We start from the raw sequence: 25349 nt of genomic DNA, 5'->3' as shown, positions 1-25349 counted from the left end.
GACATGGTTGGAGGAGCCTAAGCAGCATGTCTGGGTCAGCAGGCCATGTGAAGTAACAGGATGTCATACTGTGGTCATTTGCAGAGGAGACCCCTCTGGGAAGAGGTTAGAGTAGAAGCAGTGTATCATGAAAGTAAGGCAGAATCACTGGTTTCAGAGTAACGTCTCCACTGATGGAAATGCCAGCTCTGCGAGATTTTTTCCAAGCTAGTGGGAACCCTCTGTGTCTTGTGGACAGAAAGAGAAATAACACAGTAGAGAATCACAAGGCTTTCTTTGAGGAGGTTGATGGTTCTCTTTAAAGACATATTTTTGGAATTGATTAGGAAACAAATACTTCTACTGTAATACTTCAGTTAATGAAGAGGCAACATTCCAGCATGCTTAATGAGGCATCTTTTGTTGTTAGAAAGTAATGATACAGAAAGCACTTAGTATTGCGTTCCAGAATTTCAGGAAAGAATTTCAGTTTTAAAATAGCATTATATCATTAGCATTGTCAAGTATGCCATAAACTACAAACTATTCATCTGGGGGGTTGAAGGTAGTGAGAGAGGGGAAATAATCAAACCCCCTTAGCTCTCTGAGCCTTTGCTAGGCACCTGTCCACATTGAATAGGCCCCCAGCTTCCTATCCTTGTGGCACCCTGTAGATATCCTGATGTGATCAGTTCACTCCCTTGACCTATTGTTCACACCCCACACAAATGATGTTGATTTCCCAGTATGTCACCTGAACCTTTTATTATCTCGAGGTGCTTTAACAATAATATATATAATAGCAGTGATTGCACAAATAGGGGTAGAGGAGGGCAGAACCACAGAGTGTCTGAGGCTTAACCAGGAGTGTCCGATGCTCACGGAAGAGCAGAAGCATAAATTCCTGTCTGCCTTCTCTCCTCTGGTCTGGAGGATCATTAATCACAATTACTCTCCAGCGACAGCCTCATAGTGCCCCTTTCTACTGCAGGCTGTTGACAGAGGCTCTATTCTCAAGAGCTCTTCCAAGCAGAACTAGACCACAGAGGGAAACTCAGCTGTTTCTCTTTGTGCTCATTCAGTTTATTCAGTAAACAGCTATCTACCGAACTCATTGAAGAAGCACTGGGGATACACCAGTGAGCAGAAGACAAAATTACTACCCTGTGGTGCTTTCATTTTAACAGGGGGGAAACAGGCCATAAACAAGTAAGTAAAACATATAGTATGTCTCATGATAAGGCCTATAGAGAAAAATAAACCAGGGAAGAGGAGAGGCTGCCCTTTTTTTTTTTTTTTTTGGCTACACCTGTGGCATGTGGAAGTCCCCTGCCCAGGGTTCGAACCCTCACCACAGCAGTGACAACGCCAGATCCTTAACCAGGGAATTCCCAAATCTGTCATTTTTTAAATAGGGTCCTTGGGGCCTTCCTAGAAAGATAAATTTAGGGAAGAACATCTCAGGTAGCGGAACAGCTCGGGTCGTGGAATGAGAGTGTGCCTGGTATGTGCAAAGGAGAACACAGAACTCAATGCAGTGGGAGCAATGAGCCAGGTGGGCAGAAGAAAACCAGGGCTCATAGGTAAACAGGTTGCCAGGTGCGTGTAGGGCTTGTGGATCATCCTAAGGATTTTGGCATTCTCTCTGAATGAGATGGGGTGAGGGGATCATTGTGGGTTATGATACAATGACCAACATTCTGAAAGGATTACTCTGGCTGCTATGTTGGAAACAATCTGTAGGAATGAGGATGATCAAACAGAGAAGCCAGTTAGAAAGAGATTTGCAACCATCCAGGTGAGAAATGGAAGCTTGAGATAAAATTGGTGAGGTAGCAAGAACTGGCTGGACCTTGGATCGACCTTAAAGTAGAACCAATAGGACCTTGTGATGGAAGGCAAGTGGAGGAGTATAAGAGAGAGAGGAAGCAAGGATCAAGTCACGGCTCTTGGCCTGAACTGGAGGAAGGACAGTTTTGCCTTTAACTGAGACAGAGACTGTGGGAAGCACAGGTTTTGAGGTGGAGGCCAACAAAAATTTCCTCTGAGGCCATGGTAAACTTGAGATACAAATTAGACACCCAAGAAGAAATGTGAAGTTAGTAGTCAGATACTTGAGTCTGCAAGGGGAGAGAGGCAGGCTGGAGGTGCTGATTGGGGAGGCATCAGTGCATGATTGGTGTTTAAAGCTTTAGGACTGGAAGACATCACCTAGGGAATGAGTGCAGATAAAGAAGAGCCTGAGGTGCTCCAGTATTTAGATATCAGCCCACACAGGAGACTTGAGAGTGGCCAGTGAGGCTGGAAAAGCACCAAGAGATTAATATGGGCAAGAAACAAGGTAACGTGGTTTTTCAAGGAGGGAGAGAGTCGTTGGATTTGGTTTTATGAAGGTCACTGATGACTTTGATAAGAACAGTTTTGGTGGAGTAGCGAGGGCTAAGCTTAACGGGCATGGGTCCATGAGGGAGATGAGAGAGGAGGATTGAGATGGTGAGTATAGACAGCTCAAGACATTTAGCCTTGTAGGTGAGCAGAGGAACGAGCGGTAGCTGGGAGGACATGTGGCAAGAGGGAACGATGGGAGGGATTATATGTATGTTGATAGGCGAGACAGGAATGATTGGTTATTGCTGGAGTCATACCATCATCAAATTATCACTGGAGTAGACAAGAAGATAGAGCTCATAGATGGAGGAATTGGCCCTCAAATCGCGTAGGGACAGGTCATCCATATTAAGAGAAGACAAAGTGGATGGACTGACTTACATCCAGGTTAGGTGGGTAGATGGGTCATTAAGAGCTTACGGAAGTTTCTTATGATTTATTTTCTCAGAGAAACGGGATGAGAGTGAGGGATGATGAAGTAGGGAAGGTTTGAAAGAAAAACAAAGGCATGAGATATTTGAATCTGGGCGGTTGGGGTACAGAATGGACTAAAGAAATCTGTATGATTGCCAAGCAGTACAAAGGGCCAACTTTTAGGTGGTAATCACCCGTTTACCAAGGTCTCCTGCTAGCCTCCATTCCCAGGCAAAACAGCTAATTCTCCCACTGTAGCCATCCAGTAGACTCAAGTGAGTTTCTGAGCAAGAGAGAGACTGCAAACTGAAAAACCTCCAGCAGCCAGAGGGTTTTGTAAAGGGGTGAAGTGAAAGGGAGTATGAAACCTTAGGAACTGAGCATTTGAATGCACTTTCCTTTCTTGGATTTTTGGAGCTCTGGTGGAGAATTCTTACCAGGAAAAGTAAAATTCTTTGTCAGGAGGACCAAATCAGATTTCTTTCTGGTTATGTTTAAGACGGGTTGAATGGTTAAGACTTCTTGAAATCTATTTATATCAAAGTATAAACAGTTGAGCAGCTTGTGTAAAGTACTGAAATGAGACCCTTCCTTGTGCAGGAAAGGGGGACATGGCACTAGATGACAGAGCAGGAGTCTCTGGACAAGCAGAGGGAGAGTAGTGACCCCTCCCTGTCAGCCTTCTGCACAGTTCTGTCCAGGCCTGGCCTCATCTACTGCCGCTATGGGGGAGTGATTCGAAGCCATGCAAGGCAATTTTGACACAGGTGTCACATCTCCTGTCCCTCAAAAGAATGCTGCCGTTGTATTGCTGGTCCTTAGGGGATCATGGCTCTGCTTTGGGTGGTGGTAGAGCAAGTGTTTGGTGGGGGGGAAAGGTCACAATGGGTGTGTTAAACTGGCTCCCAAATGTCTTATAAGTTTCTATGTCATAGTGTTGATTAAAAGCAGAAATATATCCTCCAAAATCTGAACTGTTAAACAGATTAGATGCTATACAGTTGCTGTAATACTGAAGGGGATAAAACTGTGTGTGTGTGCTTTGTTTGATATACCTGAAGCCCTGCTCCCACTGTGGTAATCTAATAAATTAGATCTGCCTTGAAAATACTGATCTCAAGACACATTGTCTCCCATTTGTCTTGTCTTTATTCTTTTCCTTGTCAATCCTAATCGAATTATTTGTAAATGTTTCGGAAGTATGTTGATTCAATCCTTTTCCTTTCTAGATAGCAGCAAGAAAACATTTTAGATATTATCTGTGACCCTGAAAGAAATAAGGGTGGTAGAAATTTTAGTGTCAGGTTGTGCTTAATAATTTCTTAATTAGGGAATTGTATTAGCCAAGAAAGGAAAAAATAGTGCAAAACAATAATGCAAAGCTTATGAGTATGTCAGTGTTTATTTGAGTGATTAGGAAAATGTTCTGTTTCCAATAAAATGCTAATATCAAAAAATCATTAAAAATTAGTGCATGCGAATAAATTTTGGACTTGTTTCAAACTTTAATTACTATGTTTTCTAACACTTTACTTTCATGAGACTCCAACCAGCCTAAATAAAGCTCTGTTTAGACTAGCAGATAATATAAATGTTATATCACTTAAATATTTTAGAGTGAATATTTGAGAAGCTTTAAAAAATTACAACTTTTAGAGGTACAATTTACTTGCCTAAAAATGCAGGTACATTTTAAGTGTACAACTAGATGTGTTTTGATAAATACATAGTCATATAACTGTTATTATAGTCAAAATACTGCCTGCTCCATCACCCACCCCCCAAAGATCCTTTGTATGACTCCATTTACAGTGAAACCTCTTCCCTGAACTCCTAGTCCCTAGAAAACTATTGATTTGCTTTCTGTCAAACCTGTAGTTTTGCCTTTCCTAGATTTTTATATCAGTGAAATTAAATGGTACGTAGTTGGCTGTATCTGGCTTCTTTCACTTAGTATAATGCTTTTATGTTTCATCCATGTATGTATCAGTTTATTCCTTTTTATGGCTGAGTAGTATTCCATTGTCTGGAATATACCACAATTTGTTTACCCATTCTTGGATTAATAGACATTGGGGTTTCTTCCAGTTGCTTTAGAATATTATGTATAAAATTGTCGTGAACATTTGCATGCAAGAATTTTTGTGGGCTTATGTCTTCTTGGAGCAGTCACCTAAGAATGTGATTGCTGAGCCACTGTGCTGTCTTAAAATATAATGTTTCCATCACCTGTTTTGGAGCATTCCAGTTGTTCAGCATCCTCACCAAAACCTGATATTGTCAGCCTTGTTAATTCTAGACATTCTGTTTTGTTTTGTTTTTTTCATTTGTTTGTTTTGTTTTTTTGTCTTTTCTAGGGCTGCACCCGCAGCACATGGAGGGTCCCAGGCTGGGGTCGAATTGGAGCTGTAGCCACCAGCCTACACCAGAGCCACAGCAACACCAGATCCAAGCCGAGTCTGTGACCTACAACTCAGTTCATGGCAATGCCAATCCTTAACCACTGAGCAAGGCCAGGGATCGAACCCGCAACCTCCTGGTTCCTAGTCAGATTCGTTAACCACTGAGCCAGGACGGGAACTCCTAGACATTCTGTTAAATATGCAGTGTTATCTTAGTGCGGTCTCAGTTTGTATTTATCTAAAACTAAAGATGTTAAGCATCTTTTCCTAAATTTACTTGTCTATCATACACCTTCTTTGGTGATGTCAATTCTCTTCTTCCGCTTGTTCTTAAAAACTGGGTGTTGGATTTCCCTCGTGGCCCAGCGGGTTAAGGATCCAGTGTTGTCACTGCTGTGGCTCTGGTTACAACTGTGGCATGGGTTTGATCCAAGGCCCAGGAACTTGTGTATGCTACAAAAAAAAAAAAAAAAAAAGGCTGTCTTCTTCTTATTGAGTTGTTGGATGCAATATTTTGGATGCAAATCCTTTATTGTATGAATGGTTTGCAATTATTCTCCCAATCTGTGGCTTACCTTTTCATTTCCTTAATATTATCTTATGGAGAGTCAAGGTGCTTTACTTTGATGGTGTACCATTTCTCCATTGTTTGCTTTCTTGTTTTTATTCTGTGACGTATCTAAGAAATTATTGCCTAGCCCTGGTCACAAAGATTTTATAGTTTTAGCTTTTACATTTAGGCCTATTATCCACTTTGAGTTAAAATTTATATATGGTATGCGATAAGCATTGGATTTGTTTCTTTGCCTTTCTTTGCCTATAGATATCCAATTGTTCTAGTACCATTTGTTGAAAAGACCATCTTTTCGCCATTGAGTCACCCAGGCAACTTTGTTGAAATTTGGCAGCACAAGCGCGAATTGTCCCTGGACTCTATTCTGTTCCTTCCTCCAGCACCACACTGTTTTGATTACTTGAACCTTTAGAGTGAGTCCTTAAATTCGCTAGTGTAAGGCCTCCAACTTTGTTATTCTTTTTCACAGTTGTTTTGTTATTTTAGATCCTCTGCATATCTGTATAAAATTTAGGATCAGTTTATACACCGCAGACTAGTTTTGATTGTGATTGCTTTGAATCTGTAGATCAGTTTAGAGGACAGATGTCAGCTTAACAATACTGAATCCTCCAATCTATGAGCATGGCACAGGCACACCTTGTTTCATTGTGCTTTGCTTTACTGCATTTTGTAAATGCTGTACTTTTTACAAGTTGAGGGTTGTGGAAACCTTGTGTTAGCAGATGGTGGTTGGCATTTTTTAGCAATAAAGTATTTTTTCATTAAGGTATATGCTTTGGTTTAAGACATAATGCTGTTGCACACTTAAGAAGAGGCAACAGTATAGTGTAAACATAACTTTCATATGCACTTAGAACCCCCCCAAATTTGTGACTCACTTTATCGTGATATCCCCTTCATTGCAGTGGTCTGAAACCGAACTCACAATCTCCAGGGTCTGCCTTTAATCTCTCCAATTATTTGGATCTTTTAAATTTCTCTCAGTAATGGTTTGTAGTTTGCAGTCTTGCGCATTATTTTGTTAAATTTATCCCCAAGGTTTTGTATTTTCGATGATAATGTAAATAATATTCTTTAAAATTTGAATTTCCAGTTCAATAAATGGAAATTATTTTATTTTTTTATATTGAACTTATATCTTGCAACCTTGCTAAATCCACTTGTTATTCCAGTAGCCTTCCCCACCGCGTGCACCCCCCCCCCCCCGCAACTCAGAGTGTGCGGAAGTTCCAGCGCCCAGGATGAATCTCATGCTATAGCAGTGACAACACTGGATCCTTAACTTGCTGAGCCACAGTTTTACCTCTTCCTTTTCAACCTGTATGATTTTTGTTTCTTTTTCTTGCCTGTTGTAATTACTAGGACCTCTAAGGGTAATAAATGCTGTCATATTAATGTAGTACAGATATATGCTACTTAGTGTTATTTTAGGTATGTGGAATTGAGAGACCAGAGATATTCCATCTAATGACTTGGGTTAATTTTTCAAATACATCTCCTTCCTAACCTCTTATTGAGCATCACTGCTCTACTGAGTTGCTTAGAATAGGAAGAAAGATGAGAACCACTGTTTTTTGTTTTTTTTTTAAATCATAATTAACCTTATGTCTTTATATACTGCTTTAAACATTGGAAAATTTTTTTAAAAAACAAAAATATGCTATTAAGTATAGCCTCAGCTGGGTGACTACTGGCATGGAAAAGTGGTAATATGCAATTTACTGTCCCACATGGTTCTAGGATTCAGGCCATAGCTGTCCTTCACCTTCAGGGTTCAGACCACTAGGCTTTCTGCTCCCCTAGCATCAGTCGGTGAATTTCTATTACATGTCTGCAGTCTTGCTCACGTTCAGTCCCCCTCCCCGCCTTGCCTGCCAGTCCCACTGATGAAGTTTTCTACACATATGAAACTGTACTTAAGTATTCTAGTACTAATAAAAAGGGGACTTTACTCAAGCACCTTTTTTTCTTTTTTCGTTTCTATTCTTTTCCTAGTATATAAAGAACTAAGCCTGAGTGAGAAACCAGGCTGAATTTAGAGGTCAAGAAGGCAACTCCTTCCAATCCAGCCCAAGCATATAGCTATGACACTGAACATGCCAAATACGCAAGAAATTATTTTAGTGGTGAACTTAGAAGCCACCAGGGTTTTTAGGCAAAATTGCAGTGTTGGAAGAGCTAGGTTCTGCCTTCTCCTTTTTAAATTTTCTTTTCTCAATCCTAGTTATTTTGTACTATCTTGTCTCCAAACGGCTGTCTGATATCATATACAGCAAGATCTCTCTCCAGTGTCCCAAAGGGGCGATAAACTCTTTTTAATACACCCTAATGAAATCTCCCACTATGTGAGCACAGCTGTGGCAGTTACTGTTCTGATTAAGTCAGTCACTATATAATGTGAACTAGAGGAAATTGTTTTTACCTTGAATTTTAAAATAATTTTAATAGGCAACATTCTTTGATCACTTGCTAGGATGGTCTCAAATAATGCTCCCAGAGGTGCATATGTTTCCCAAGGCCACTCATTGGGAAGGAGTGGAATTAAGACGAAGAACCCACAGTCTCATCTGATTCTAAGAACCCAGCTCTTAAATGTAACTCTCCATGGCCTCCTCTGCTTAGAGCTGTTCCTCTAACCTAATATTTCCCAAAGTGTGGCCCTCTAGCCCTCTACATCAGATCAGAATCTCCTGGGGTACCTGTTACAGTGCAGGTTCTTGATCCCACCCATTCAGTCTAAATGAGAATCTCTGGGAGTGAGGTCCACAACTCATTTTCAGCTGGTTCCCCAGGTAGATCTGAGGCCACTGAAAGCTGAGAGCCACTGTCATAGCCTCTCCTTCTGAACTGAGGAATGGCTCTCAGCATTCTATAGGAACTGCCATGAAATGGTAACTCTGCTTTCTTCCTAAGAACCTGTAAGCAGCCTCTTTAGGTAAATTTAGAAACTGAAGTCTTCATTTTCCATACAGCTCTAACAGGTGCCCTTGCTCTTCAGTCTCAAAATGACACTTTATAAACTCACAAAGTACAGAAAAGAAGAAATGTCCTTCCCCAAAACAAAGCTTCAAAAAAAGAGCAATCCTTGACATTTGATATTTCTCAATGTATATTCTATTAGTTTCCTAGGCTCCCATTAAAAATCAGCATAAACTTGATGGCTAAAATATATATATTTTATATATATATAATCTCATAGTTTTGGTGGCCAGAAGTCTGTAAACAAGGTACTGGTGGGACCACGCCCTCTCGCAAAGCTCTGAGGGAGAATCCTTCCTGGCCTCTGACAGCTTGTTAGCTCCTAACATTCCTTAGCTTGAAGCTGCATCACTCTGATCTTTCCCTCTATCGCTGCGTGTCCCTTTTCTGTCTTGTAAGGACAGCCCCCTTGTCCTTAATCCACTGTGATCCCCTCTCAATCCTGACCTTAAGTACATCTGCAAAGACTCTATTTCCAAATGAAGTCATATTCTGAAGTTTGGGTGGATGTAAATGTTGGCGGACATGTTATTCAACCCACCACATTTACAGAGAACTCTCTGTATTATGTGCAAAAATCACATACACCATAAAGCTACAGAGAGGGTAGGCTTTAAACTTTTTACAAGTTTAAACTGTATTGTTACTCCATCAGTTTTTTAGATGTACAAGATTGTAACTTCGACATTCCACTGCAGTTTACATGGCTGCCACAAAGTAGACGGCAGGGCCTGGCTTGTGATTTGGTGGACTAATGGATTAAGCTTATCCCAGGAGTAGATAACAGAAATTTATATAACGTCTATTAGTTTATACTTTGTATAAAACTATAACAAAACTCTGTTACTCAGAACATGTGCATGATATACTTAACATGAGAATAATATAGTGCAAAATTAAAAGAAACTTGAATAAAAACACCAGGATCTTTCAATTGCATAGAATTGATGCCCTTACAAAGGCACAGGAGACTGCCTTTACAGATGGACAGACGCCTTTTGTTTTCTAGCCCTCCAAGGAGGCATTATTCCCTGATTGCAGATGAGGAGCCTGAGGCTGAGGGAGGTTAAATAACTTGTTCAAGATCACACAGCTAATAAGAAACTGTGCGTGGACACAAACCAGGTCAGTGTGACTGCAGCTCCTGACCTTAGCATGTAGCTCTTAGAAGGTAGAGCAGCACAGTGGAAAGACGTTGGAATCAGACACAACAGACTGCTAACCAACTATGATTTTTCAGCAGCTGGCAACTTCTCTGTTCCTCCATTCCTACAACTGCAAAAAAGGGATACCATCACAAGGGTGGTTAAACATCAAAAATGACAGTGTCCTGACAACTCCACAAGGGAGGGATCTTCCTTTGGTCTACCAGTGTACCCCAAATGCCTGTAGCTCTGTCTGGCACAGTGAGTACACACTCCATCGAGAACTTGTTGAATTAATAATGCCTAGCACTTAGGAAGGCACTCAATACGTGGTTATGTCCAAGTGCATCATTAGTCATCTTCAATCCTAACCTCAGAGCATGGAAACTGTAATGATTGTGTGGTGATGACATCCAAACTCATTTAATTCAAAGACCAGCAAATTAGAGTGCATATGCTGACACTTCTAATCTTTTAATCTGGTATTGATTCGTGTCAAGGGTTTTGAAACATCTAAACAAATTTGTTGAATGCAACAGGTACTTGAATCGTATTTTGCTATTGCTCTGGGTTTTTTTACACTGAATTTTGAATGTCTTCTCTAAACATCATTTTAGCACATTTTTCTTTTAAAGAATAGTGAAAATAAAGAGTATGAATTTTTGAACAAATAGGCAAAATAAGTTCCTGTCATCATTAACACAGTCTGCAGATGCTCAAGCAGCAGTTATGTTTAGTAGGTCCTGGGAATGAGAACAGTTTGGAACTAGAACCCTTGTCCCTTTCCCTTCATAGCATATTATGTTATTCTATTCATTGCTGTTTATTTTTTGCTTTGTAAATTCTACACGAAAAGCCAGGGGGTTGAGGAGACATGGCACATGAGCTCTGTTGGCCTTCCTGTAAAATTAGCACTGTGGTGTTTTTTTTGTTTTGTTTTGTTTTTCTTTTTAGCTATTTCTTGGGCCGCTCCCGCGGCATATGGAGGTTCCCAGGCTAGGGGTCGAAGTGGAGGTGTAGCCGCTGGCCTACCCACAGCCACAGCAACGCGGGATCCGAGCCGCGTCTGCAACATACACCACAGCTCGCGGCAACGCCGGATCGTTAACCCCCTGAGCAAGGGCAGGGACTGAACCGGCAACCTCATGGTTCCTAGTCGGATTCGTTAACCACTGCGCCATGAAGGGAACTCCAGCACTGTGGTTTTGTTTTTGTTTTTGTCATTTTATGGCCACATTCACGGCATATGGAAGTTCCCAGGCTAGGGGTCAAATCGGAGCTACAGCTGCCAGCCTATACCACAGCTCACAGCAACACTGGATCCTTAACCCACTGAGGGAGGCCAAGGATCGAACCCGCGTCCTCAAGGATCCTAGTTGGGTTCGTTACCCCCTGAGCCACAACAGGAACTCCGGCACGGGTGTTCTTTGTTGTTATTACATAGTAATATCATAAGAGCTTGCGTTTCTATTAAAAATAGACTGAAGAATAATATTTGATGATTTTTGAAGTGAACACAAATTTTCACCAAGCAGATCTGCGGTATTATATATAACGTATGCGCACATGGATCTCCTACTGTGATCTGTGTATGTGTGATGTGCACGTCTTCTGCCCAGTATCATCACAGGTATAGATTTTCATTCTCATCATTCTTCTTCCATATCTGTGACTTTGTTTCCTTTGCTGTGGTCTTAAATATGTATGCTTTTTTCCCCCCTTAATCACCTACATGGAGTTTAAGATTTATTCATCTTGTTGAATAATTAGCTTTTGCATTTGTCTTTCACTGTTTCTTAGTTTTGTTTCATTAATGATTGCTGTTTATCTTTAGTGTTTTTCCCGTTTCCCTTTGGATTCTTTTTTTCCCCAGTTGCCATAAGTAATTTTTCTTTATTTTTCCTCTTTAATAATGAAGCATTTATTAGTGAGTATAGCCTTTACTATATTCCATTGATTCTTTTTCATTCCTTTTCAAGTAGTTCATAATGCTCTGATTTCATCTCTCATACCAGAGTCAACCAAGTGTTCTTTTAGAGTGGGTTATTATATTTTATTTATTTCTATTTTTATGGAATTTTGATGTGAGAATGTGGCCTATGTGGTTTTTATAAAATCTTCTTGCCACTATATAAATGATCAAATATCAAAGTGGTCCAGGGACATTACCCATTTAAAATATTTTCGAGGGACATATGGGTCTGTGTAAGTCTATTATTTTGAATAATATTTTGAATATACATGTATATTTGTCTTTTGTCTTTCTAGGGCCGCACCTATGACATATGGAGGTTCCCAGGCTAGGGGGTCCAATCGAAGCTGTTGCTTCCGGCCTACGCCGGAGCCACAGCAATGCCAGATCCAAGCTGCATCTGCAACCTATACCACAGCTCACAGCAACGCCGGATCCTTAACCCACTGAGCGAGGCCAGGGATCGAACCTGCAACCTCATGGTTCCTAGTCAGATTCGTTTCCGCTGTACCATGACAGGAACTCCATATTTTGAATATATTTTTAATAATTATTTTGAATATATAGAATACATTGAATAACTTTTAATAGTTGTTCAATTCACTTAATTTTTATCTACTGGAGTTGTCCTGTTATGAAAGATACTCACGCCTACACTGTAATTGTATTATTTTTCAATTTCTCTTCGCATTTCAGAATTTTTCCTTTTAAATTTAGCTACTACTTTGGTATATACAGGTGTTTGATCATTTTCTTTTTAAAATATATATATACATACATATGTATTTGAGCCTATCCATAGATACTAAAACGATACTTGATAGACTTAAGCTATTACTAATAAAAATTAGAACAAAATAGAAGTTAACTATTTATTTTTGTCTTTTTGTCTTTTTAGTGCCGCACCTGCAGCATATGGAGGTTCTCAGGCTAGGGTCTAATTGGAGCTGTAGCCACTGGCCTCCACTACAGCCACGCCAGATCTGAGCTGCGAGTGCAACCTACACCACAGCTCACGGCAACACCGGATCCTTAACCCACTGAGCAAGGCCGGGAATTGAACCAGCAACCTCATGGTTCCTAGTCAGATTGGTTTCTGCTGCATCAAGATGGGAACTCCAGAAGTTAACTATTTAAATATAATACTATGTTACCAAAACTTAACAGTATCTCATATGCTAAAGCATTAAAACTTGTATTTTGGTTAAAGTCAAAACTGTGCTTTTTATTATTAAATAAATGCTAGTCAAAGTACTAAAACTTACCATAAAGATGAGAAAAATAAATGTAAACTATCTTTTTGCTGCTGATAGGAAATCTAAAAAGTCAAAAAGAATCTAGTAAAAAATCAACCAGACTTAAGAAAATTTGTTAAGATGGTTACATATGAGATAAAAATACAACAAACAATGTATTTTCTATATTCTAAGCAGTGATTCTCTAAAAGTGTAAGTAGGAGCACATATTGCATTCACAATAATGAAAAAAATTATGAAATTATTTAGGAATAAATTTTGAAAGAAAGTCACAGAAGTTATGTGAAGAAAACTGATCTTATTGTAAGATGAAAAATTTGAGCCCATGGAAAAACTACTTTTTTATTGAAAAGACAATATGAAAGTGTCATTTCTTTCAAAATTATAAATATAATACAAATGTAATTTCGAGTTAAGTTGAGGGGGAGTTGGGTTTTGTTTTAGAGCTGAATTAAATACTCTTAATTTATATTGCAAAATAGTTGCCAGCAGGGGCCAAATATATTGTGAAAAAGAAAATAATCAGCCTTGCTATATCAGATATTAAGTCATTAAAGAAAGCAAGAGTACATATAAATCAGTGGAGCAGAAGACAGAAGGGAGACTGGATATCTTTAAAGAATGTAATATATGACCAAGTTGTTATTTCCAAATAGTAGAAAAAGAGGCATTATATAATAAATGATGCAAGAAAAAAATGGATGTTTTTGAAAGAAAGTAAAGCTATATTGTAAAATTAAATGAAAAAATGTTATTCATCTTGTAGAAAAATATAAAATATATATAGTACAGGGGCAGGGAAGGCAAAGGTAGGAATCCAAAAGATACAACAAAGAAATGAACTCGTACAGACGCAGAGACACATACAAACACGTGCATATGCACACACACATGCGTGCATTCACACACATGTATTGGAAAGATACCATAAATAAAGACAACAGGGGCTCAATGGTTAACGAATCCGACTAGGAGCCATGAGGTTGCGGGTTTGATCCCCTGGCCTTGCTCAGTGGGTTAAGGATCCGGCGTTGCCTTGAGCTGTGGTGTAGATTTCAGACGCGGCTCCGATCCCGAGTTACTGTGGCTCTGGTGTAAGCCAGTGGTTACAGCTCTGATTAGACTCCTACCCTGGGAACCTCTATATGCTGTGGGAGCGGCCCAAGAAATGGCAAAAAGACAAAAAAAAAAAAAAAAAGGCAGCAGATAATGAGTTTGTAAAAATATTTGCAACAAAGCATACATGGGATTAATAATCCATGATAAAGAAGGAGCTTTGGAAATTGACTTTGAAGAGACAAACATCCCATAGGAACTGGATAAAGGACGGTGAAGCTATATTCACAAAGCAGCGAATCCAACAAAATAAACTTACTAGTGGCCAGATGACAAAATTAGTAAGAAAGAGTTAAAGTGCTCTTACACATCTATAAGATGACAAGTAACTGAATTCCCAAAACAGGTAGTGATAGTCCCAGTGTATATATGCAACGAACTGGTTTGATCTAATCAAAGACGTACAAGTTAAAACAAAAATGACACACTTTGGCGGCCTTCTAAAAATTGCAGTCGCAAGCATTTGTATAAGTGTGTGTGCAGGGAGGGGGGACCATCATACATTTTTGTGTGTGCATTTATTAAATTGATGTTTCCGGGGTCAGTTTCCCCTGTGTAGCAAAAGCCTATTGAAGTATTCATATTCTTTGATCTGGCAATTCAACTTACTAGAATTTATCCCAGAAAATCCTTATCGTTAATTGTAAGGATATCGATTTAAATATTGTTTATGTGGAAACAACTTAAATATCTGAAAACAAAGTAATTTTTAATGTACATAGAAAATCAAATATTATGCATCTTTAAAATGATACTTTAACACAAAAGAACTCATTTATAAACTAGAAACAAACTCAGATTTCAAACCCAATCTTATGGTTACTGTAGGAGAAACCATTTGGGGGAGGGAAAAATTGGGAGGGTAGGAATAATATATAAACACTATTGTATAAAATAGATAGTTAATGAGATAGTATACACAGGAAAATAATAACCTATATGCGAAAAAAGAATGGATAGTTATGTGTATGACTGATTCACTTTGCTATACACCTAAAACAAATGTAGCATTGTAAGTCAGCTATACTCCAATAAAATTACACTTTTAAAAAAGATTATTTTAGAAGATCTTTAATGGTATGAATGGGAAAGGCTTGAAAATAGTTATAGAACAGCATGTACAATATGAACTCATTTTTGAAAATGTATGGATTTTTTCCTCAAGGCATATGTTTTATATGCATGTGTATATATGTGTATCTGGCCTTAACAAGTACATATTGTTATTCACATCTTGCCTTTGATCTGTTAATGCACTAGTATTATCAAATTGTGGAAAATGTCAACATGTTTCCATTCTAACTAGAAAATATAACTTGTTTTGAAGATCCAAAGAACCCCACCAGAAGAGAGATATCCGTAACTGAAAAGACTCATGCATTTACACAAAGCACAAAAAAGTTCAACAGATTTAGGATAGGAATGTGAAAATATACATCCCTAAAATTATCTCTAAGACCTGAATTTAGGTTGGATAAGCACGGTTGTTCACAAGGATAACATTTTTTGTTTTACCTTTTAGCTGAAGTTTGCTTTTGAAGCCCAGAATATTTTTTGTTTGTTTGTTTTGTCTTTTTAGGGCTGCATTGGCATCATATGGAGGTTCTCAGGCCAGGGGTCAAATTGGAGCCACAGCAGCCAGCCTACACCACAGTCACAGCAACACAGGATCTGAGCCATGTCTGTGACCTACCCCACAGCTCACAGCAATGCCAGATCCTTAACCCACTGAGCAAGAGCAGGAATTGAACCAGTGTCCTCATGGATACTAGTCAGCTTGTTACTGACTAGTGGCTCATTACCACTGAGCCACGACAGGGACTCCAGGATGTTTCTTTCTTAGAAAAAGTAGGCACTGACTTTGACTTATTAAAAAACAAAGCAAAAACCAGGATGGGAAAGGAGGCCGGTAATGCTGGAGCACCAATCAGCTTCTAATTCTGAATGTCATCAGAGCATTTAGTATCTATGCGTAGCTTAAAAGTCTAAGGAATGAGTTAGTGGTTGGAGAAGAATATATATCAGGAAGTAAATTGGGTCCTACTCCCAGAGCCAAGGTCAGTTCCCTGTAAACGCCTCGGCTGCCACACCGCGGGAGAGGACTGGATGGCATGTTAGACAGTAGACTTGTCTCTCTCCCCGGGGGAAAGGAACTCTGGAGCAAGGAGGAGGTAAAGGGTAGCAGCCTGAGTCTCACCTCAGTTGAAGTGTGGTAGGTGACCTCCCACCCGGAGGAAGAACAGTAGCGAGGGTCTGAGCGCTCACCACCTGCCAGGCCCTCCTCTAAGCATCCCGCAGGCCTTTTCCACCTGATCTTCACCAACCCTATGAGAGGACGTTCTGTGACCATCTGCATTTACAGAGGAGGCTTCTAGTGAACCTGCCAAGGTCACAGAGCTGATAAAAGGCAGGGCTGGAAACCTGTGACTCTACCTCTTGTCCATAAGCATCCAACTAACTTATACAGAAGGAACAATGAAGAATGTTCCTAGTAGGACACAGTGGTACTTTCTCTAACAAAGAGAATGGTACTCAGCCTTAGTATCAGTTGATTTTAATAAGGCTTATGCATGCCTTATTATTTTAAAGCTGAGAGGTGTCTTCCTTATTGGTATTTTTAGTCTAAATATATCCAGATCTGTTCACTCCAAGCTGTTCTTCAGGTGTACTGACTGATGCCAATTTGTCATGCTTATTATCAGCCACGTACCCATTATATGTCATTGTCAAAGTGGCAGGGTGAATGACGGTTTAGTTACTACATCCAACTTTTACTCTTTTGGTGTTTGGGTTTTTTTTTTTTTAATCTGAAAAATATTGCACAAAACCAGCAGTTTCAGCATCTTTTAACACAAACATCCTAGATGACAAGCTACTTTATCTAAAACTCTCTAATATATACAGTTAGATGTATGGATTTAGAGCTGGTTAATAGAAAGTAAACTTAATATGTAATCTTTTAAATGCAGGTGTTAAAATGGAAGAAATCCAAAATAAATTATATTTGTATATATTCCAGGTGTGTTTGATTATGGAATGGGGAAAGAAAAGACATTTCAGTTGTCATCAACTCCATTTAAGATCACTTTGGGTTAAAAGAAACAAAAAAAGCTTACTTTTCTGTTGTTTTGCCACTGAACTAAATCATTAGATCTGGGCAAACTAGGATTTCTTCACTCAAGTCTTTCATTTTAAACGTACAAATGGAAGTTGTCTTTGTGGCTCAGCAGAAATGAATCTGACTAGCATCCATGAGGACGCAGGTTCAATCCTTGGCCTGGCTCAGTGGGTTAAGGATCTGGCATTGCCGTGAGCTGTGGTGTAGGCTGCAGATGCAGCTCATATCCCACATGGCTATGGCATAGGCCATGAGCTCCAATTCAACCCCTAGCTTGGGAACTTCCATATCCTGCCGGTGCAGCCCTAAAAAGAAAAATAAACAAACATAAAAATGTGTAAAGACTTGGCCCTCCCCCATTCCAGGTGAGTAGGACTCTACTAATAATTACGTACCCCACTTGCTTTGCTGGGAGACACCCCCCCCCCAACCCCTTCTGCATTTATAAAGTCTAGTCATGGCTTTTAAATTTCTGTGGGTTAAACATGACTAAAGTATTAAAAATTCCCTCGGTCTCAGCTGAGACTAAAAAGTAGGATTTAAAATGCTAAGGTAGTGCTTTTTCTGTTCTTCTAGGGAACAAACATCTCTGGGTCCGAGTGTGCTGGTTCTAACAGAATGGTAGCTTTGCAAAATGATACCGAAGTATGAAACTTAGCGACAGACATAGTATCAGAAACAGAACAGATCCATTTTCTAAGGTCCATATAGGCAGGTGACAAGTAGCTAAATAGCATCTAGATTTGTAAATTAAACTATCAAAAAAAACCCCTGAGACCTTTTAAAAATGACTTTTAGTGATAGCAGCCATCTTAATCTGCATATTTAAAAGTTTTATTTCCATACCAAAAAATTTAAAAATAATATAACTCCTTTGTAATTGAATCTTTGCTTAATCTATTACACATTACTTTTGCCCTATTATAAACTGGTAAATGAAGTAAAGGCACATCTCAACTTTTGAATGTCCACATCATCATCTATCATCACTTACTGCCTTTTGTCCACCACCTCCACCCAAGACTGTTGTTATTTTTTCAGAACCAAAAATTCCTGGAACCAAGATGAAAAAAATCTGGTGGAACAAGTCAGTTTCATTAACTGAACACAGAAGTTGTAGTAGGTGCTAACATTTAAGAACTTTCTGTGTGCCACTACTAGGCAAAGAACCTGTATACATTCGTTCACTAAATTGTTGTAACAACCTCATAGAGAAGGCGTTACAATTCCCTCGTGTGTTTTGAGGGCAGGTGAGCACCCGTGATGTAGAGCGTCTCATGATGCAGTGCAGGACGGCTTGAGCGCCGAAACCCACACATCAGTCAGTGCATATGCCTGAAGCACTCGTAGAGAGCAAGGCCATTCTGCCTGGATACTTAAAACTTCTAAGAACCCTTGGAATTTGAGCTGGTCTTTGAAGAGAGTGGAGATAAAATGTTTCCGAGAAAGAGGCTGAAATATTTGAGGCAGAGGAATGTTCTTGGCCATTTTGTGAAATACTAGTTTGAACATTTGTCCTGAGTAACAGACAAGAGGTCCGCAAGTGGTGGCTCTCAGGCCCAGGAGAGTAGTGCCCTGGGCAGTGATACAGACACGATATTTGAATGCAGTTTTCTCCCCACGGACCATGCTGGCATCTGTGGACTAATAAAGCTAGATAGGCTAGAGCCTAACATACTAACGTGAGAAAATAATAACAGGAGCAGCAGCTAACATTTATTGAGCACTTACTATGCATCAGATCTTGTTTTGTGTTTTTATATGTATGATCTCATTTGATCCTCAAAACAACCCAGTGAGGTGGTTTATAGATACAGGAACAAAATAAGCCACAGAGGGATTAATTCACTCGTTTAGTAAGAGGCAGAGCTATGATTTGAACCTATGCAGTTGCTTCAGCAGCCCTCATGCTCTGCAGTGCAGTGAATCTAGAATTTTTCACTGAGGAACATTTCTGTAAATGGTACCATCTCTGTCTCAAAATGTGGTCTTTATATATTGAACAGATATGTGTGTGCATGTACACACATACCCCTACCCTACAGGTTGTCAAGAAGAAAGCAGAAAGAGGAAGTTTAGTTTCTTACTAGTAGAGTATATACCATTTTACAACCACATCATAATGATACATGCCTGTATTTGCTCAGAAGCATTAAGAACCACCTGCAGGAGAAAGGCTGGGACAGATGGGCAGCTCTCGAGATGAGCTGCAGGAAGTGACTGAGCAGCAGTGGGTGACGAGACTGAGTAGGAAAATGGGGAGTTGGTGCACAGAGAAGGAGGTGGTCCAAGGCTGTGGACAAGTGAGGCTGATGAGACAGTGCCCCTGACTGAGGAGAAGGGCTGGGGCAGAAGGCAGAAGCAGAAATGCTGATAGCAGAAGCGTTCTAAAAGTAAATGTGACCTCAGTTCTGAATCAGAGGCTAAATGGCCTGACAAGTGACAGGGGGTAAAGATCTCTTTTCCTCCATTGAGAGGGAACGTGGGGCACGGGTAGATGAAGTTATAGAAGTAGAACAAGGATTTGGGGGTATGGTTGGTGGGCTCCAAGTTCTGCAGGCAGAGGGCACAATAAAATATCAAACTAGTTTATCGAGGAAAAATTTGATCGATAATGGAGTAGAATAGTCATGATTAATGCTAAATTGACACCAGGCTGCTCAAGTTTTAATGCGGGTGAGTTAATAGGTTAAGACATATTATATGACCATCTTAGTTGAGGTGTCATGCTCAGCATACCAGTGAAAGAATAGGTCTTAGTTTGGATGCTTGATCATAGTCCACCTTCCAGTGTGTAAATTCCCACTGTAGCAAACCAGGCAGTAGTCAGGGAGCCTTTTCTCAAATGGTGAATAAAACATCACCTCTTGACAGCTGTTGAAAAGCTTTTCCCTGTGGCTTCTAATCACAGGACCCAGATCTCCTCCGGAGCCAAACAGGTCAGGGCTCATCCCTCATCTAGACCTTCCCACCCAAGTGCGCTGGATCTTGCCTCTGCCAGCCTTTCACTGCGTCTCCTCTGCTCCCATGTAAACAGTGTACAGCACCCCTAAAGGACTGTCCTTCCAGCTCGAAATCTAACCCTTGTTTATATAGGTACCCTCAGCTTTTATAGCATAGGTCTCATTAAGGGCCGGGTATTTTATAAGACAGTTATGAAACCAAATTGAAACCTGGCCCTTACCCCTAAAGTAAATTACGGAGTAATGGAGATTGACAGTAAACATTTACAGAAACGTTTTTTAAAAATAAACACAACCTAGTAGGTTGAGTAGGAAGGGTAAACTTGGTGAGATAAGGTGGGAAATATCTTTGTTGTTACTAAATATTGAGGTAAAATTTAAAGAACAAAATGTTAAATGCAACAGGTACACTCTGATAATATGATCCACACCCTCATCAAGATACAGAATATTCCTGCCATCCAGACAATTTCCTCATGCTCCCTTCCAGTCCGTTCCCACCCTCCCACACAACTACCGTTCTGATTTCCACCACCACAGATGAATTTGGCCCGAATCGTACAGTTGTAATGAATCAAAATTCACATCAAAAGCCTCTCGCTGAAATAACTTGATAGGGAAGAAAGCAACTTTCAGAGACGCCACATCAACACTCTGTGTGCCCTTGGGCAAAAAACATAACCTCCCTGGGCCTCGTTACAGGGCTCCACAGGTGATCCTCGGATCCCTTCAAGGTCGCACGCCACTCATATTTCTAATCTTAAAGACCCACCCCTGTTCAGAGCCCTGAGCAGATCCAGCCTGGGCTCAGCGCCCACTCCCATTCAGCTCCGTCACACCTGTTCTTGTTTGTGATTTCTTTGGGCATTTTACTTCCTTTAGTCCCTGCTTCCTCTCTCCTTCTTGCCTTGTAATGACCTTCAAACTGCTCTTCTGACCTCTCCTGCTCCTAGTTCTGTCAAGACTTTTCTTGTTACCACCCCCAAGACACTCCCCAGCTAAAATCAAACATATTCGTGTCCCTTTTCTATTTAAAATCCTTAAGCGGTGCCTTACCATTTAAGGTGCTTCTCTGTGGCATAGAGAACTGAGTGCAGGTGCTAAAGTTTGAGCTGTGGGCCTTCCCTGAATGCCTCCAAGCCCACCTTCAGGGCCCTCAGCCTGCAGTGCTCTACCGGAGGCTCCCTCCGCCTGCCAGCTCCTGCCCCTTTACCTGCCTTCCTATACACGGCCCTGTCAGGGGACTGGGCCTGCCTGTCTCCCTGGTTCTGTTGGACACTCTTGCATGAGGTGAAGGACCATGTTTTAGTCAGGTCTCTATCTCCAGCATCTGGCATATGACTGCTGAAAACACTTAACCCCGAAGTAATTAAATCATGAGATTTATGAGGATGATGGTACACTGGGTCAGGGTCTCACTCAGACTTCAAATTGATGTTTCTAAAAATAAAAAAATCGTATGGAAGTTTCCAACCATGTCTGGCCACTTTATCGAGTCTGACTCAGAGTCTTTCCAGTAGCTTTCATGGTAATATTGGGTTAAAGGTGAGAAAGTTTTTTTTATAGAGAAGGGTGTATTCATAGGAGGTCTCAAAGCAGTGAGTCTTGTTGGTGTAAAAGAGCTGGTCTGTGCTCTTTAATTCCTATCTCAAATCTGACTTAATGTGTTTATTCATTTAGTTCTAGAATGGCAGATTACTGTTTCTGTGAATGAAGATAGTTTCTAAAGGTCTTTGTGGTAATTGGCAAGCAGATAAAAATACTAAAAATGACTGGTAAATATTGACTCAAGGATCCAGGAACACAAGTAGTTATAGCCCTTGTTTGCTCATCTTGGTTCACTCTGTCCTGATTTCTCTCCTGCCTTGCGGTGTGAATCAGCACTGCTGCCCAGATTGAGCATTACTCCACCTGTACTTTTATCTTTTCCAAAACCTAGGTAAGAACCTGGATGCTGTCCACGACATCACGGTGGCATACCCTCACAACATTCCTCAAACAGAGAGGCACCTCCTCCTCGGGGACTTTCCCAAGGAGATCCACTTCCACGTCCACCGATACCCAGTGGCCTCCCTCCCCGCGTCCAAGGAGGACCTCCAGCTCTGGTGCCACAAGCGGTGGGAGGAGAAGGAAGCGAGGCTGCGCTCCTTCTATCAAGGGGAGAAGAATTTTGCCTTTACGGGACAGACTGTGATTCCACCTTGCAAGTCTGAGCTCAGGGTCCTTGTGGTCAAATGGCTGTCTATACTGTACTGGACCCTGTTCAGCCCTGCAATGTGCCTGCTCATCTATTTCTGCAGTCTTGCTCGGTGGTATTTTATAATCATCATTGTCATCCTCGTGCTGCAGGAGAGACTATTTGGTGGACTGGAGCTCATCGAACTTGCATGTTATCGGTTTTTACACAAACAGCCACATTTAAATGCGAAGAAAAATGAGTAAGATTCTAAGATTCATGGTGTTTAAAAAAAAAAGGGGGGGGGATATTTTGAAAATATTCTAAGCTTTTGTAAACTGAGATGCATTTTTGCATGACTACGTCAAATATTTCTTACTCCCATCCTTATTTGTTGAAGATATTTGCACTTGGTTTTGTGGGGAAGGATTGCTACACACATGATTTTTTTGTTTGTTTGTTTGGTTTTAAATCTCTGAATGTAATTTCAACACTGTGTGGCAGGGAGCAGTCGCTGTGAAATAACTCAGGCCAGAGTGTTTTATTAAACAATCATCAGGCCGTTTGCAGACAACACACACACACACACACAAGATTTTCCTCAAGGCCCCATCCTCCTTCCTAACAAACTCCCCAGACAGGAGGCTGATCTGGGGCTCCTGAGCACTGGCCCGGATCAAGTGCTGGCACTTGACCATGGAGGTGAGGACCCTTCCTCCCGGCCCTTCCTCTCGACAATGTCCTGGCCCATTTCTACGCCAAGTCAAACCCTTGCGTCCTTCCTTAAGGCCAGAAAATGGAAACCCCTTGTCCTTGGGCCAACCAAACACTTTGATAGGAAGCCCTTCATTATTCATGAAGTCTTGGCCTTTCGCCTTGCACTAACCTAGACGTCAGAAGACCACGGTGCCCTTTTCTTACGCGGAAAATGCGACCTGGTTGAGTCTCAGGGAGCGACCGCAGGCTCTCCACTTAGAAACCGCAGCTGGAACTTTTAAAGCTAGAAATTCACATGGTTTAGTTCTCCCCTTCTGGAACCTTGCATGTTTCGTGCTGGTTGGCAGGTCTCACTTTTCTCAATTAAAAATGGTATCAGCAAGTCACTTACCTTTTTAAAGGAAAGCATAGACAAACGCTCTGTTATCGCCATCAGAGACTCTTTCGCAGTTGTGTCCTGGCTGAAATATTTCTTTAAAACCTGCCACGAAAAAGAACGGTTATTGTATTTTCTGTGTGTGTGTAGTGTCTTAACTTCTGCCGTTAAAACAACAGCAACACTTTCAGGTGGGGCCATATTGGTTTAACCTAAATTATTCAACCTTTGTAGCCTTGACAAACTTCATTCTTAAAACCAAAATGGTCACACAAAAATGAATCCTTTTTTAATGAGAGTGAAGGCTCTCTCTCTCTTTTTCAGTCCCAGGCCTCCTCTTTCATTAGTAAAATGTAAACCCACTTTTGACCAGTTGTTCGCCTAAGGATTCCTGTCATTTGGAGTCAATGGAAAATCCAGCAAACCGACAGCACCCGTCTCCTTCCGAGGTGAAAGAAATGAGTGGTCATTGTTTCCACTCCACTGGAGCCCTGCAACTACTTTTTTTTGGTCCTAATGGGGATGCTGGTCAGAGCAGCAGAAAATATGGGGCAATTAAAAGTCTTTAGCTGTTAGCAAACCAAACTTTTTCCTGCCCTGAACCAGCCTCAAATGCTGTTTCTTGCTTTCCATACTCGTTGGCGAGAGTGCCTTCTCCTTATTTACATCTCATTTCTGCTGGATGGTGACTTCCACCCAAGAGTGGGCACGGGCATCGCCATGAAAGGCAAGCACGCAGTGCTGGGTGCTGGACTCACCGAGCAGACTCTTGCACAAAGTCCTGGTAACAGCAGCACTGTGTCGGCACATCTTTTTTTGTTGGAGGAGAACTAACTAGTGCCTGTGCTGAGCAGCACCAGCCTATATTTAACTCCTCCCTCTAGGCTGTTTTTAATCCTGCTGGGAGCTACTAATTAGTTATTATGCACATCTGCTCCAAACGCAGCTGTTTAACTTCCATGGTTTTTAAGGTGGTTATTTTTTTAACCTTTTTTTCCCCCCTTAATAAAAGTGGTTTCTAATTTAAATCTCGCTCAGACTTCTTTGGTTATATTTGGAAACAAGAAACGGTTTAAGGATCAGGATTGCATTTGCCCAGGGAAGAGGGAGAGGCTGTGTCTTCCACCCCGCAGGTGTCTGTAATGCAGCCCCTCGGCCCTCCTCCAGCACCCATGGCCCTTTCATTCACGGTCTGACTTTAACAGCGTGCCCTTAACTCTCTGAAACCGGTAAAAGGGGAAATCTTTTTTTTTTTTTTTCTTTTAAAAGCTCATTTTATTTTGACCTAAAAAAAACGTTTAAGATAAAATGCAAACTTTTTTTACCGACCAGAATTCATAAGCACTGAAACTGAGACAGTGTACTTGCTCTAAGAATTAGAAGTATGCCTTCAGAAAGAAAAAGGTTGCCGTTTTTGTTTTTCGGTGTGTTTTTGTTTTTTGCAGTAGGGCCTCTTTTAAAATTATGTTTTCCAAGACAACTTCTCTTATTGAAAAAAATTAAATATCCAAGTGTCGAGGAGAGACTAATGCAGCTTCAATAATTTGCCTCAGGAGTGATTATTGCCCGCCCCTTCTGACTCTGTCACTCTGGGCACAGCAGCTGCTTGTCTTGGTGCATGTGGACACCCACCTCCTACCAAGGCTTAATGCCCTTTCAGTCCATCAAATGTGAACTCAGTGGACTTTGAAATGTTTACAGGGCTGTAAGTCCAATTGTTACGTCTTTACCGTTTGGAAACCTTTTAAATAAAGTGAATGTGGTTTCTATG

The 25349-nt window shown here is 40.7% G+C and overlaps 1 protein-coding gene across 3 annotated transcripts in view; it reads left to right on the top strand.

Moving 5' to 3' along the window:
* Positions 1 to 24606, top strand: part of LCLAT1 (lysocardiolipin acyltransferase 1) — a 186970-nt gene extending 162364 nt beyond the window's left edge. For all 3 annotated transcript variants that reach the window (XM_047782341.1, XM_047782342.1, XM_047782343.1), the window contains one exon: positions 22249 to 24606. In XM_047782341.1, the coding sequence (XP_047638297.1) occupies positions 22249 to 22751 (503 nt within the window). In that variant the 3' untranslated portion in view covers positions 22752 to 24606. The remainder of the gene's footprint in view (positions 1 to 22248) is intronic.
* Positions 24607 to 25349: the final 743 nt, after the last annotated feature.

Source organism: Phacochoerus africanus, chromosome 5 (assembly GCF_016906955.1).
Source record: "Phacochoerus africanus isolate WHEZ1 chromosome 5, ROS_Pafr_v1, whole genome shotgun sequence".
In the NCBI taxonomy this organism is placed as follows: Eukaryota; Metazoa; Chordata; class Mammalia; order Artiodactyla; family Suidae; genus Phacochoerus; species Phacochoerus africanus.
The sequence above is the reverse complement of the archived record's forward strand: the minus strand, read 5'-3'. Positions and strand labels throughout refer to the sequence as shown.